At 43.3% G+C, this 13693-nt stretch overlaps 2 protein-coding genes across 7 annotated transcripts in view; both read right to left on the bottom strand.

Annotated features, from left to right (window-relative positions):
* LOC132391653 (la-related protein 1B-like) overlaps positions 1 to 1605 on the bottom strand; it is a 63742-nt gene extending 62137 nt beyond the window's left edge. Inside the window, exon 1 of one of the 5 annotated variants that reach the window (XM_059965119.1) lies at positions 45 to 1605. The gene's annotated coding sequence lies outside the window, so the exon portion shown is untranslated. The remainder of the gene's footprint in view (positions 1 to 44) is intronic. The other 4 variants (XM_059965115.1, XM_059965116.1, XM_059965117.1 and 1 more) reach the window with 4 other exon arrangements.
* Positions 1606 to 5909: 4304 nt separating this feature from the next.
* The window catches only part of abhd18 (abhydrolase domain containing 18), a 61979-nt gene continuing 54195 nt past the window's right edge, over positions 5910 to 13693 (bottom strand). Inside the window, exon 14 of one of the 2 annotated variants that reach the window (XM_059965112.1) lies at positions 5910 to 7206. In XM_059965112.1, the coding sequence (XP_059821095.1) occupies positions 7155 to 7206 (52 nt within the window). In that variant the 3' untranslated portion in view covers positions 5910 to 7154. The remainder of the gene's footprint in view (positions 7207 to 13693) is intronic. The other variant, XM_059965111.1, reaches the window with a different exon arrangement.

Here is a 13693-nt window from a genome sequence, read left to right as displayed (position 1 = left end):
AAAAGGTGGTTAAATTAAGAAAATCACAAGGTCAAACGTCTCACCGGGATTGCTTCTAGGGGGTGAAAAACATCTTTTTTTGCGGGGGGGAAATCCAACTCGCGAGGAAGACTGAGCAGAAGAAATTAAACGGAATGTGCAGGAGAACACGGGCCAGAGGCAGCAATATGGAGGACTAGAGGACGAGTCGCTCTTCCCTTCGAACCCGGGCAACAAACGTGGTTCCTCGCCAACCTCCACTCACTCGCCTCGTTGTTCTGAATCACGGCCTCAAACCCCTCCCTCCAGGACCGCCCGGGATCGGTCTCCAAGGGACTACTCCGTGCCGTCCTCCTTCCCGTGTCCACTCACTCGCAGTACTCGCCGGATCTCTGGCCCACCGCCCGCTTCCATTTGCCTCAAGTTAAGACATAGTTTGCACCCACCATGTTAATCCGACAGTTTTTTTGTGTGGGTGAGGGTGGTGGGTAATGGCACTGCGCATGTGCACGAGTGCCTTCTCGCCGTCCTGTGCGGCGACGGGCTGGCGCATGCGCGCCGGCTCCTCCCTCCGGCGCTGTGCGCTTCAAAAAAAAATGCCGTCGGAGGTACAGTACGTGTGTGTGCGAATGTCCCCTCTGCTTGGAGATCTAAAACACACACGCATTCATTCTCTAAAAAAAACTGCAGAGGACAGAAATCGGAAACAAAAACAGGGAATCATGAAATGCTAAGCAGAGCAGTTTTTGAACCTGGAACGACAATCTGTTGGAAGAACTCAGCGGGTCGAACAGCGTCTATGGATGGAAAACAACTGTCGACGATTCCCTTCTTACCACAGATGCCGCCTGGCCCCTTGGATTCATCCAGCATTTTCTGTTTTTATTTCATTTAAAAAATATATATAATCTGAAATTCAACTTTTTTTCCTGCAAGCTATCGCCATACACCTTGAGTGGGCGTGTTCTCATTCTTTATTTCCATTGGAAATGGAGAAAGCTGATCTAAGCGAACAAAATTCTGAAGTAATATTTGTTTCCACTAGAAAATCAGTACCACCACTGTTCATGTGTAGAGAATAAAACACATTATGACTATGCTTAGGAATATTTCTTGTACAGTATATTAGTAAGGTGGCCATGCATCCAAGGGATACATAAAGTCAGAAGCAAAACAAAGTAAACAAGCTGGAAAATACTGGCTAGAGAGAGTAATATTTTCTAGCAATTCTTATCCTGAGAATATAAGACAGAACAGGAAATAAAAAAACATCAAGTAGAGGCTGGAAATCTGAAATAAAAACAGAAAAAAATGAAAGAAACCTAACTGGAGAGAGAAGAAATGTCATGCTTCAGGCTATTGCCTCTTCATCAGAATTGGGACAGTGAGAAGAACAAAGTATTAAAAACAGAAAAAATACTAATATCTAAAAGGCTAATCAGGCAGTGTCCGTGGAATGAAATTCAGAGTTCATGTTTCAAATCTGATACCCTGTCATAACCAGGAAAGAGAGAGAAGGCTGATTTTTATTTGGGGAGGGGTCACAAGGGAATGGGTAGAATACCTTCAATAGGGTGATACCAAATGAGTAAATGTGGTGGTTAGAGGTTGATTAAGTTTCTTAGTCTGTATTATGGGATGCCACCTTCCTGAGGCACCATCTCCTGAAGAAGTCCTTGATGGTGGGAAATGTTGTGCCCAAGATGGTGCTGGCTGTTTTTGCCCCTTGTGATCCTATGCATTGGAGCCTCTATACCAGTCTGTGATACATCTGGAGTGTTTGATGTCATATTAAATCACTTCAAACACCTAACAAAGTAGAGCCACTGGCTTGCCTTCTTCATGTTTGCATCAATGTGTTCGGGCCTTGACAAAGCCTTAAATATGTTGACACTCGGGAAGTAAAGCTGCCCACTCTTCCCACTGACACTTCAATGATGACTGGTACATGTTCTCATGAGTTTGCCCTCCCAAAGTCCACAATCAATTCCCTGGTCCTTCTGATGTTAAGTGCAAGGATGTTATGGGGATACTCAACCAGCCAAACCTATTTCACCCATGTACACCTCCTTCATTGCCACCTGAAATTTTACCAACAACAGTAGTGTCATCTAAGCAGTTATAAATGGTGTTTACACTATACTTAGCCACACAGTTATGCATGGAAAGCAGAGCAGTGAGTTAACCACACATCCTTGAGGTACACCTTTATTGATTTTGTGAGATGTTATCACCAATTCATGCTGACTGTGGTTTCCTGTTGAAGAAATCAATGATTCATTCGCAAAGGGAGGTATAGAGGCCTTCTAAACAGAGATTTAGAAGCTTGTTGACTGATACTGAAGGGAGTCTGAATGCATCTGATCTGCTAAGCAATAATACCACATTGGGAACATTGAATGTACACCCTAGTACACTGTATTAAAAGCGGGAATGAATACTTGCTTTATTTGCAGTGTCCCTGAATGGAGGGATAGAAGTAAAAGTACAGGTGTTACTTTTCCCACTGATGAGAAAGTGCTTGAAGACAGGGATTGGTTGGTGTGGAGGGAGTGCATCTGAATGATGAAAATGTTGAAAGAGGAAAGAAACATGCATCTAGTGATCTCTTTTGCTTTTCCTGGGTAGTTTAAAGCTGTGGGGGTGGGTGACAGTGGTGGGAAAGATGGGAATTTCTGTATTTATATGGAGATCAAAGTTCTCCAAGTAATAACTGTCTTTGATGCCATCTAAGAGAGGTAAATAAATATTAACCTTAGCTTACCCATTTGATCCATTCCTTTGCTTGCACATGTCCTGTTAAGATGTCTCAATATGGTCAATCTATTTCACCCATGTACACTTCCTTCATTGCCTCTCTCTACTAGATTGTGTATAGCATTGAACTGCTGCTGCTCAGTTAACAAATTTCACGTCATATGTCCGTGATAATAAACCTGATTCTGGTCCCCACAACTTGGCTTAAAAACAGCATTAGATATATTGCATTTGGTCATCTCATTCATTTTCATGTGCTTTAATTCTAATTACCTCCTGCATTGCATCTTATCAAAAGCCTTATGAAAGTCTTAAAGACCCAGCGATCCTCTTATTTTTCTAGTAAAAACTTTAATCAAATTACAATAGATTTTTCAAACACAAATCCCTTTCATAAATCCAAATTAATTTTGTCCAATTCTATCATCATTTCCTAAATGCCCTGTTAACATTTTCTAAATAAATTTTAATAATTTCCCTACTATTGATGTAAGGGAGTGTAATCACTTGGGTTTCTCTCTCCCTCTGTTAAGTGGTGAGCTTTTAATACCTTATAATTTGCGGGACTTCTTCTGAAATCTATGGAATTTGCGAAGTTGAACATCTCCACAACTATCCTTTTCAAGATCCAGGTTGTGAATCAATAGGAACTAGGAGTTTATGGGCTTTCAGTTCCATTATTTTTTCCCACCTTCTTATTCAATTTTAGGCTATTGTTCTCTGCTATGTCTGGGAGGACTTTGTCTTCCAAGCAGCCAATCACAATTGTTTTTTGTTTACTTTCTCCATATTCCACAAAATAACTCAAAGGAAACCACATTAACTTTAATATATCTTTTCAATTTTACATATTTATGGAAGCCCTAATTGGTTGATTTTATATTCTTTGGAAGATTAATTACATGATAGCTGACATGACAAATGACAAATAATTATTTATATACACCATGGATGTAAGTTTAAGGATGCATTCAGCCTCAATTTATTACCAATGCATAATAATGCAATGACATTGCTCAAACCAGCATGAGAAGATGGATAAAAGGGTAACAGGTACACATTCAACTTAACCAATACAGTTCAACAACGTTGGCCAGATATAATGGTCATTTTTTTTCTTTATATGCTTTCTTCTGTACTTTGATTACCTCTTCCACATATACTTCTTAAATCTAAAATCCCCAAAGCTGTCTCCACTAATCCTGTCTTCTCTGCTCCTGAGTGCCTATGCTCTTCACCTTTTGCTCCACCTCTTCTCCCTACTCTCGCACTCAGCACCTTTCCCTATCTTATTTCCAATCCTCTTTCCATTCCTTTCCCCCACTCGCTAATGCTAGCCTCTTTCCTGCTCCACTCCTTTAGGCAATTTCCCAATTCCACCTCACATCACCTGCCAACTGCAATAAACATAACATCTGAGAATAGATGCAGAAGCTCCTGTTAAGTATATTTTCAGAAGTGGCAAGCATGGCTTTGATGGTAGGAGACAATTGATATTCAGGCTCCTCAGACAGGTTTAATCAAAATATGCTTTCCATAGTACCAGTCAATATCAAAACAATTACCTTACCAAGTTATCAGGTAAGGTGTTGAAGATGGATTTTGTGAACCAGAGACATGTTTGCAAGGTAAATAAATCTTATACAATGTATTCCTAGAAAGTGGGAATAAATGAACACCCTTTATACTCAGAGACCTTCATAATCGCATTCCAATGTCTAAAACAATGTCTGCATTTCTAGAGTGTCTAATTGGTTGTAGAGAGCATGTAAAAAGTAACACATAAATCCAAGTTTTTTTCCTTTTATGATTACAGTATAAATACATCTCTGCTTGCCCATCTGCCAGATGCTTGCACTAAAACTGAACTTTCAACGAAACTTTGGCTTTCATCCTAATAGCTGGTGGTTCACCGTAAATATTGGATTGCAGTTTTGTGATGCACAATTAAATCCCAATTCTTCTGCAGCAAGAAAAGCGTTTAATGGCCATTTTTTTTTAGCTGGCAGTAAATCTTTCTCAATTGCAGGTTCTTAAGTTGTGGGCACAAATAATTGAAATGATATTAAACTATTTTCATATTCAGGAATCTGGCTTATATTATTTTGAATCTGATTTTCACCATTTTAATTCCTAATGAAATTGATAGGAAATTTTACTTTAACTTAAATGACCATTGAATATAATTTTAAGGTTGCACACACACACACACACACAGAAAATTACATGTCTATTCTCAGGGTTCAGTTTTATTACCTTACTCATTTTTATTTGCAAACCTTTTAATATTGTTGTCAATTGATCTAATACAAGACAGTAAACAATAACTATTGCTGTAGGACATAATATCTGATAATATAGTTAAAAATGATAGAAAAGTGGACCTTCAGAACTGGATTAGAAGGCTTGGAATACAGAAAACAATGGAAATGAGTGAGCAGCCTTTAGATAAAGAATAGCAGAGCTTAGATTAGTTGAAGAAGAAAAAAAACTCATTTTTGGATAGAATTGGAAGTGGACATTGATATAAATAGATATAAGAGAGAAGATATTAGAAGACTGGTCACAGAAAATGAGAATTGCATTACTAAGGAAATGGCAAACCAGAACTCATTGCAAGTTTGCCAGCAAGGCCCTGGCTGACACAATCAATATATGGAAGTTCGAATAAAGAACCATCAATATGCTGATCAGTCTGGTTTAGTCTGACGTAATTATCATTGGAGTAGATGGAATTTAATCTTATGAAGTTCAGCTGGAAAAACATGAAAATATTAAAGATGACCTAAATGCTTTGCAGAAACTTTGATATCTATGAAGTGCCAAATGAATGTCAAATAATGGAATGCGTCACCCATAACCCACCATCACCATTGATGTCATTGGTTTGGAAATCCTTGTCTTTACACTAGGAGTGAAATGCAGAACGTCTCATTGAGTCTAACTAACCACATCTGTTAAATTGTGAAACATACTGTACTAAGGTCTCTTAACAGACTATTATACATATATAAATGTTTGTTATAATGGTAATTAGAGTTAAGAATAATTTAGATCTCCCATTTAAGAAATTGTTCAATCTTGTGCTGAATAATTAAAGTAAGTGCATCAAGAGCTTGAACAGTCAATGTAAATGATTATGTATATTTAGTTAAGCAGCAATAGCACAACGTTGCTGAAGCTTTATAATTCTATTAAAGGTCAGAAATGATACAGTAATAAAGTTAATTCTAAAATACCATAAGTATTAATATCAGAATTCTGAAGAATATTTCTGCTACTTTGCATAAATTGTCTTAAAAGTAAGTAGGGGATCACATAATCTCCTGGATGTAATGAAATTTAAAGTTTCTATGCGAGATATACACACACACAAACAGATACACACACACACACACACACACACATATACATACAGGAAAAAGACATAATGAAAAGCAATGATTTTTTTTTCCCCTTGCAATGGACATCCTGAAAGTACCTCTCCAGTTTTGTTCAATGAATATTCCCTATATACTTTGATTTCTATGAACTTCTATGGCAATGTGTTAAAATATTCCTCACTTTCATTGCCTGAAACAAAGGAAGCAGACAATCTTTAATGAATTTTATTAATGAAAATCATAAATACTGCATTTAAATTTAATTATAAAGTTCACATATGACATTGAGCTGCTTTAATAATTTTTAGTTACAAGTTCTCCAATATACACTAAAATTTAAACCAAAAATCAATTTTCAAACACTGAATCCTATGGTTAGTCAATTATCATTACTAGATTACTGTGACATCTTAATTCCAGTGTATATTCAGGAAAACATTGCAGTGTAATTACTTTTTCAGTTTATGTTAGATATTTGCAATTTCTTCATTAAATAAAGAAATGTTATTTTGCTAGAAGTGGATTGTGACTTCCAAGTTTTGTAGTTTCTGTAGGCACAATATAACTCAAAGTAGCACCATATTCTTCCCTTTTATATGGTATTACACGCATTACTAATACTTTTGATCAAGTCAGTTTGGAAGTACATATTGTTTCTACATTTGTATTTTCTTGTACATGTGTTCCCTGAAGTTGATATTTGTCAAAAAATAAAGCCTAGCACTCTTCAATAGATCTAATAAAACTTACTGGTAAGATGTAAAAACTCATCAAGTGACAGGGTTGCACCAATGATGAATAGAGTTACTGAGTTTCAACAAATTTTGAAATGCGATACCAATAATAATGGCATTAGGTTGTATACAGTTCTTTTGTTTCACTTTCACTAAGTAACTTCCAACTAATAGAAGATGATTATGCTCCCCGTCTTCAGTGTGAAGTTTCTTGATAAATGATATTCCCTGTATCAGTGATTAGGACTCTGTGTAGTGACATCAGCCACAAATGAAAACCAGAGGTTGATTAAAACTTGTGCTAGATGGAGTACTTCTGAAGGAATCGTTCAAATGCATCATAAATGGCTCGTCTGTAAACAAAAAAAGTGAATTTTGAATAAATATACCATAGCGAGATACGATTATATCTCACAGTCAACTTTTTACACACTATATAAGACCATAGACATAAAAGCAAAAATCAGGCCATTCAGCCCATTAAGTCCACTCTGCCAGCCGATCATAGCTGATTTATTTTCCCTCTCAACCATAATCATTATACACAGCCAGTCTCACTTTATTAATTAAAGTTTCAGGACCAGGTCATTTCTACATGGCAAGCATTTATCTTATGTTCATAACAACTACTGAGATGGTGGTGTAGGCCATCTTCTTGAATCACTGCAGTCCTGTTGTTGAGATACGGTCGAGGGTATTAGACCCAGTGACAGGAAGAAATAAGTACTACTCTTCTACATCAGAACAGCATGGGTCTTGGATACGTAGACATTAATGCTCCTCTACATAATCTCTGAAGCCCTTGCCCTTGTTGGTCTGAAGCATGCAATCTGATCAATCTAGGCAGTGCACATTGTAGTTGGTACACAGTGCAGCCACTAGTGGTACAAGGAATTACCGTTCATGGTGGTGGGCAGACTACCAATTAAATCGCAGACAATTTTGAGCTTCTTGAGTGTAAGCTGAATTGCATTCATTCAGGTGAGTGGAGAATATTCTATGACACTCCCTTCTAATGTTTTGTACATGGTACAAAAGCAGAGGTGATTGGAGATATCACATACCACAGGCTACAAGCTACCCAATCTGTAATAGTAGTTTTAGATGGTTGTTCCATTGGATTTTCAGTGACTGCCAAGATTTTTGAGCCTCACCAAAGGCAATACCACTAAATGTCAAGGATAATATCAAACTCTTTAATATTAATCATTTGCTGGGATTTTGTGGCATTAATGTTACCTGCCACTTATTACCCCATGCTCAAATGCTGTCTTGGGAGAATGAAAGCATGTAATATTTCACACATAGGAGTTACAAATGGAAATGAACACTTTGCCATTTTGATGGCAGGAAGGTTATTCACAATACAAATGAAGATGGTTGGCCCAGGATGCTAAACCTGTGGAACTCCTACAGTGGGCCCTGGGTATAATGATTAACCTTCCAAAATGTTAACCACTTCTTTTAAGTTCCAGTCATTAAAAAGTTTACTCTTTGATAACTGTTGAATAATTTCATCAGAGCTCCTGATAGTACACTCAATTAAACATTGCCTTGTTGTGTAGGACAATCACTCTTGTCACCTCCGGAATCAGCTCTTTAGTCCATGTTTGGACCAAGGTAGATGTGGTCTGAAGCCATATGGCCCTGAAGAATCCCAGCACAGGCCACGTCGAACGATTACTGGTGAGGTAGTGCCACATGATACCACTGTCAGCTGATAGCTGAGAATAAACTAATTTGTCCAGTAATTAACTAGATTGGATTTGTCCTGCTTTTTGTTTTCCATGTTGTTGTGTATATTCCACAAAGAATAAAACAAAAATGGTGAAGACTTACTGGAATAGAACTCTAAATTAATCCCTAGTTAACACAATTACAGAAATTCCAAACATTTCATAATTTTTGTTAGTTATAACATACATGAATGCAAATAGAAATGAACACATATCACTTTTTACACATCAAGTAAAACTACATTTAAAAATTACATGCTCTATGCATTGACTCTCCTGATCACAAAACACATTAATCAAACTGCCTTCCTTATTGGTATGTAACAAAAAACAAAGGTGTTTCTCTGGGGAAAGGTTATTTTCTCCAGCTGATAAAAGATAAAAGAGCTATACAAAGCCATAAACCTAGGAGTTACTGGAATAAGGAGAGGAGCATAAATGTTTTTATGAAGAAAGCATTGGGGGATAAAACTTTTTGCTTAGGAAAAAGGCAAGACATTATTTGAATGAATGCAAATGAAGCAAAGGAAATTATAGGTCCACGTGAAGATACAAAATAAGAGAAATTAGGTTGGTTTTGCTTTACTGATAAGTTGCTGATTCCATTCATCCAAATGGTTCCGTTTAAAGTCTATAGTCACAACCTATGGATTCACTTTCAAGGACTCCTCATCTCATGTTCTCAAACTTTATTGTTTATGTAGTGATGTGCTACACACAGCGCTAAAATAATGACATGCAGTCGGTAAGTCGTTTTGAGACTAGTTTATTCAAACTTCGCGGCGCTGGCATTTAATCCCTAGCGCCCGCCCACTCCAGGCAGAAATGACGTCAGAGGTGCATTACCAAAGTCTCGCCCTTTGCACTGGCTATTCGTGAGCCAGTTCACCTGCGCAGAAACTGGGTCGCCAGATAATCCCCCCCCATCACCCCAGAACCGGCGATACACCCCCCAATGTCCACAGTCTGGATCAGCCTCTGCGCCACGGTGCCTGAACCTCGACTGGCTGCGCCAAGTCCACATGGGCTGGTTTGAGTCGGACCACCTTGAAAACCTCCTCTTCCCCCCAATGTCCAGAACGTATGTGGACCTGTTGTTGTTGATCACCTTGAATGGCCCCTCTTATGGCCGCTGTAGCGGTGTCCAGTGTCTGCCCCTTCGTACAAACACATACTTACAGTTCTGCAGGTCTTTGGGTACACGGGTTGGGGTCCGTCCGTGCTGTGAAGTTGGTACGGGGGCCGGGTTGCCGAGCCTTTCGTGTAGCCTGTCCAGGACTGCTGCTGTAGGTTCTTCCTCTTGCCCCTTGTGGCTGGTATGAATTCTCCCGGGACGACCAGGGGTGCGCCGTACACCAACTCGGCCGACGAGGCGTGCAGATCCTCTTTAGGCGCTGTGCAAATTCCAAGCAGGACCCAGGGAAGCTCGTCCACCCAGTTAGGTCCTCTCAGGCGGGCCTTGAGAGCCGACTTCAAGTGACGGTGGAAGCGTTCCACCAGTCCGTTCGATTGTGGGTGGTAGGCAGTAGTGTGGTGTAGCTGCGTTCCCAACAGGCTGGCCACAGCCGAACACAGGCTGGAGGTGAACTGGGTGCCTTTGTTGGAGGTAATGTGGGCCGTAACCCGAAGCGTGCTACCCAGGTTGCGATCAGTGCTCGGGCGCAGGAATCGGCAGATGTGTCGGTGAGCGGGACCGCCTCTGGCCACCTTGTGAACCGGTCTACCATAGTTAGGAGACTAACCTCGGGACACTGGTAGGGGGCCCATGATATCCATATGAATGTGGTCGAACCTCCGGTGGGTGGGTTCGTACTGCTGCGGCGGGGCTTTAGTGTGCCGCTGCACCTTGGCTGTTTGGCACTGTGCGCACGTTCTGGCCCATTCACTGACCTGCTTGCGAAGTCCATGCCACGCGAACTTGCTGGAGACCAGCCGGATGGTTGTCCTGATAGATGGGTGTGCCAAACCATGTTGGAGTGGAAAACTCGCCGCCTCCAGGCTGCCGGGAAGATGGGGCAAGGTTGGCCGGTAGCCACGTCGCACAGGAGGGTCCTATCTCCTGGGCATACGAGGAAGTCCTGCAGCTGCAAACCCGAGACTGCGGTCCTATAGCTGGACATCTCGTCGTCTGCCTGCTGCGCCTCCGCCAGTGCTGCATAGTCCACCCCCAGGGACAGGGCTTGGACAGCTGGTCTGGAGAGTGCGTCCGCCACGACGTTGTCCTTTCCTGAGACATGCTGGATGTCCGTCGTGTACTTGGAGATGTAGGTCAGATGTCGCTGCTAGCGAGCTGACCAGGGATCGGACACCCTCGTGAACGCAAAGGTCAACGGTTTGTGGTCCATGAATGTGGTGAACGGCCTGCCTTCTAAGAAGTACCTGAAATGCCGGATTGCCAGATACAGTGCCAACAGCTCCCGGTCGAAAGCACTGTACTTGAGTTCAGGTGGTCGTAGGTGCTTGCTGAAGAACACCAGGGGTTGCCAGCGCCCCTTGATGAGCTGCTCCAGCACCCTACCGACTGCTGTGTCGGATGCGTCCACCGTGAGGGTGGTCGGAACGTCTGTTCTGGGGTGCACCAGCATCGTGGCATCTGCCAAGGCTTTCTCGGCTTTAACGAAAGCAGCCACGGCCTCCTCGTCCCAAGTAATGTCCTTGCCTTTACCCGACATCAGGGTATACAAAGGGCGCATGATACAGGCTGCTGAGGAGAGGAAACAGTGGTAGAAGTTCACCATACCAACAAACTCCTGCAGGCCTTTGACCATGTTGGGCCGGGCAAAGTGGCGGATTGCGTCTACCTTGGCAGGCAGAGGTATTGCCCCGTCTTTGGTAATCCTGTGGCCCAGGAAGTCGATGGTATCGAGACCAAACTGGCATTTGACCAGGTTGATCGTGAGGCCGAAATCACTTAGGCAGGAGTAGAGCTGGCGGAGGTGGGACAGATGCTCCTGGCGACTACTGCTGGCTATAAGGATGTCGTCCAAATAAATGAACGCAAAGTCCAGGTCGCGTCCCACTGCGTCCATTAACTGCTGGAATGTCTGTGCAGCATTCTTCAGGCCGAACGGCATTCGGAGGAACTCCAACAGGCCGAACGGGGTGATGAGTGCTGTTTTGGGGATGTCTTCAGGGTGCACCGGGATTTGATGATATCCCCGGACGAGGTCTACCTTGGAAAAGATTCTTGCCCTGTGCAGGTTTGCTGCAAAGTCCTGTATGTGTGGCATGGGGTAGCAGTCTGCAGTTGTAGCCTCATTCAGTCTGCGGTAGTCACCGCATGGCCTCCAACTCCCAGCTGCTTTGGGCACCATGTGCAGGGGGAGGCCCATGGGCTGTCGGACCTCCGTACGATCCCCAATTGCTTCATCCTCTTGAACTCCTTCTTCGCCAGGTGGAGCTTTTCCAGGGGGAGCCTTCGTGCGTGGGCGTGGAGGGGTGGTCCCTGGGTCGGAATGTGGTACTGTACCCTGTGTCTGGGCATGGCTGCCATGAACTGCGGTGTCAGAATCGATGGAAAGTCCGCCAGGATTTTGGTGAATTCATTGTCCGACAGCATGATGGAGTCCAGGTGTGGGGCTGGCAACTTGGCTTCACCCAGGAAGAACGTCTGGAAAGTCTCAGCATGTACTAGTCTTTTCCCTTGCAAGTCGACCAGCAGGCTGTGAGCTCGCAAGAAGTCCGCCCCCAGGAGTGGTTGGGCCACCGTGGCCTGTGTGAAGTCCCACATGAACCGGCTGGTGCCGAACTGCAGCAGCACTGTGCGGGTGCCATAGGTCTGTATCGTGCTGCCATTTGTGGCCCTCAGGGTGGGTCCCGGCTTCCTGTTGCGGGTGTTGTACCCTGTCGGGGTCAAGACGCTGATCTCTGCTCCGGTGTCGACCAAGAAGCGGCGTCCCGACTGTTTGTCCCAGACGTACAAGAGGCTGTCCTGGTGGCCAGCCGCCATAGTCATTAGCGGCAGCTGGCCCTGGCCCTTGCAGGGCGGGCGATAACGGTGGGCTTTTGTGCCCCACCTCTGGTGGTAGAAGCACCACTGTTCACTGGCCTCCTCATCACTCCTGCCTCTGTGTTGTGTGTGCCCCCCTGCCGGGCCTGGTCTGGTGTGCTGTTGGGTGCATGCCCTGGTAATCTGACCGACGGACACCACGCTCTCCCTCTTGGCTTTCCACAGCACGTCTGCTCAGGCCGCCACTTTCCGGGGGTCGCTGAAGTCTGCATCGGCCAGCAGCAGATGTATGTCCTCGGGCAGTTGCTCTAGGAACGCTTGCTCGAACTTGAGGCAGGGCTTGTGTCAGTCACCCAGGGCCAGCATCTCGTTCATCAATGCTGACGGCAGTCTGCCTCCCAAACCATCCAGGTGAAGCAGGCGGGCACCCTGCTCGCCATGAGAGACCAAAGGTCCCAATGAGCAGCGCTTGAATGCTTCATATTTGCCTTCTTCTGGGGGCGACTGTATGAAATCCTCAACCTGGGCGGGCGTCTCCCGGTCAAGGGCGCTCACCACGTGATAGTAACACGTGGAATCTGAAGGTATCTGCCGAATCTGGAACTGGGCTTCTGCTTGGCTAAACCACACGCGTGGTCGCAGCGTCCAGAAAGTTGGCAGTTTTAGCGAAACTGCATGAACAGATGAAGAGTTGGTCATCTTTGGTCCAAATCCCGTTTGGACCATCGGGGTCACCAATGTAGTGATGTGCTACACACAGCGCTGAAATAACGACACACAGTTGGTAAGTCGTTTGGAGACTAGTTTATTTGAACTTCGCGACGCTGGCATTTAATCCTTAGCGCCCGCCCACTCTAGGCAGAAATGATGTCAGAGGTGCATTACCAAAGTCTCCCCCCGCATGCTGGCTATTTGTGAGCCGGTTCGCTTGCGCAGGAAGTGGGTCGCCACATTTATTTATTTATTATTATTATTATATTTTTCTTTCAGCTCAAGCTGGTAAAATCTGAGCTACGGATATAGCCAAGCATGCTCATTTGTCAATTGCTAGGAACTTTCAGACTAACCTAGTGGTATTTAGTATTGTGGCTTTCTGAACATTTATGTACATATTACTGTGTAGCCCTAATTGTTTAATGTTATTGTGCAGTGCCT

Source organism: Hypanus sabinus, chromosome 3 (genome assembly GCF_030144855.1).
Source record: "Hypanus sabinus isolate sHypSab1 chromosome 3, sHypSab1.hap1, whole genome shotgun sequence".
NCBI classification, from domain to species: Eukaryota; Metazoa; Chordata; class Chondrichthyes; order Myliobatiformes; family Dasyatidae; genus Hypanus; species Hypanus sabinus.
The sequence above is the reverse complement of the archived record's forward strand: the minus strand, read 5'-3'. Positions and strand labels throughout refer to the sequence as shown.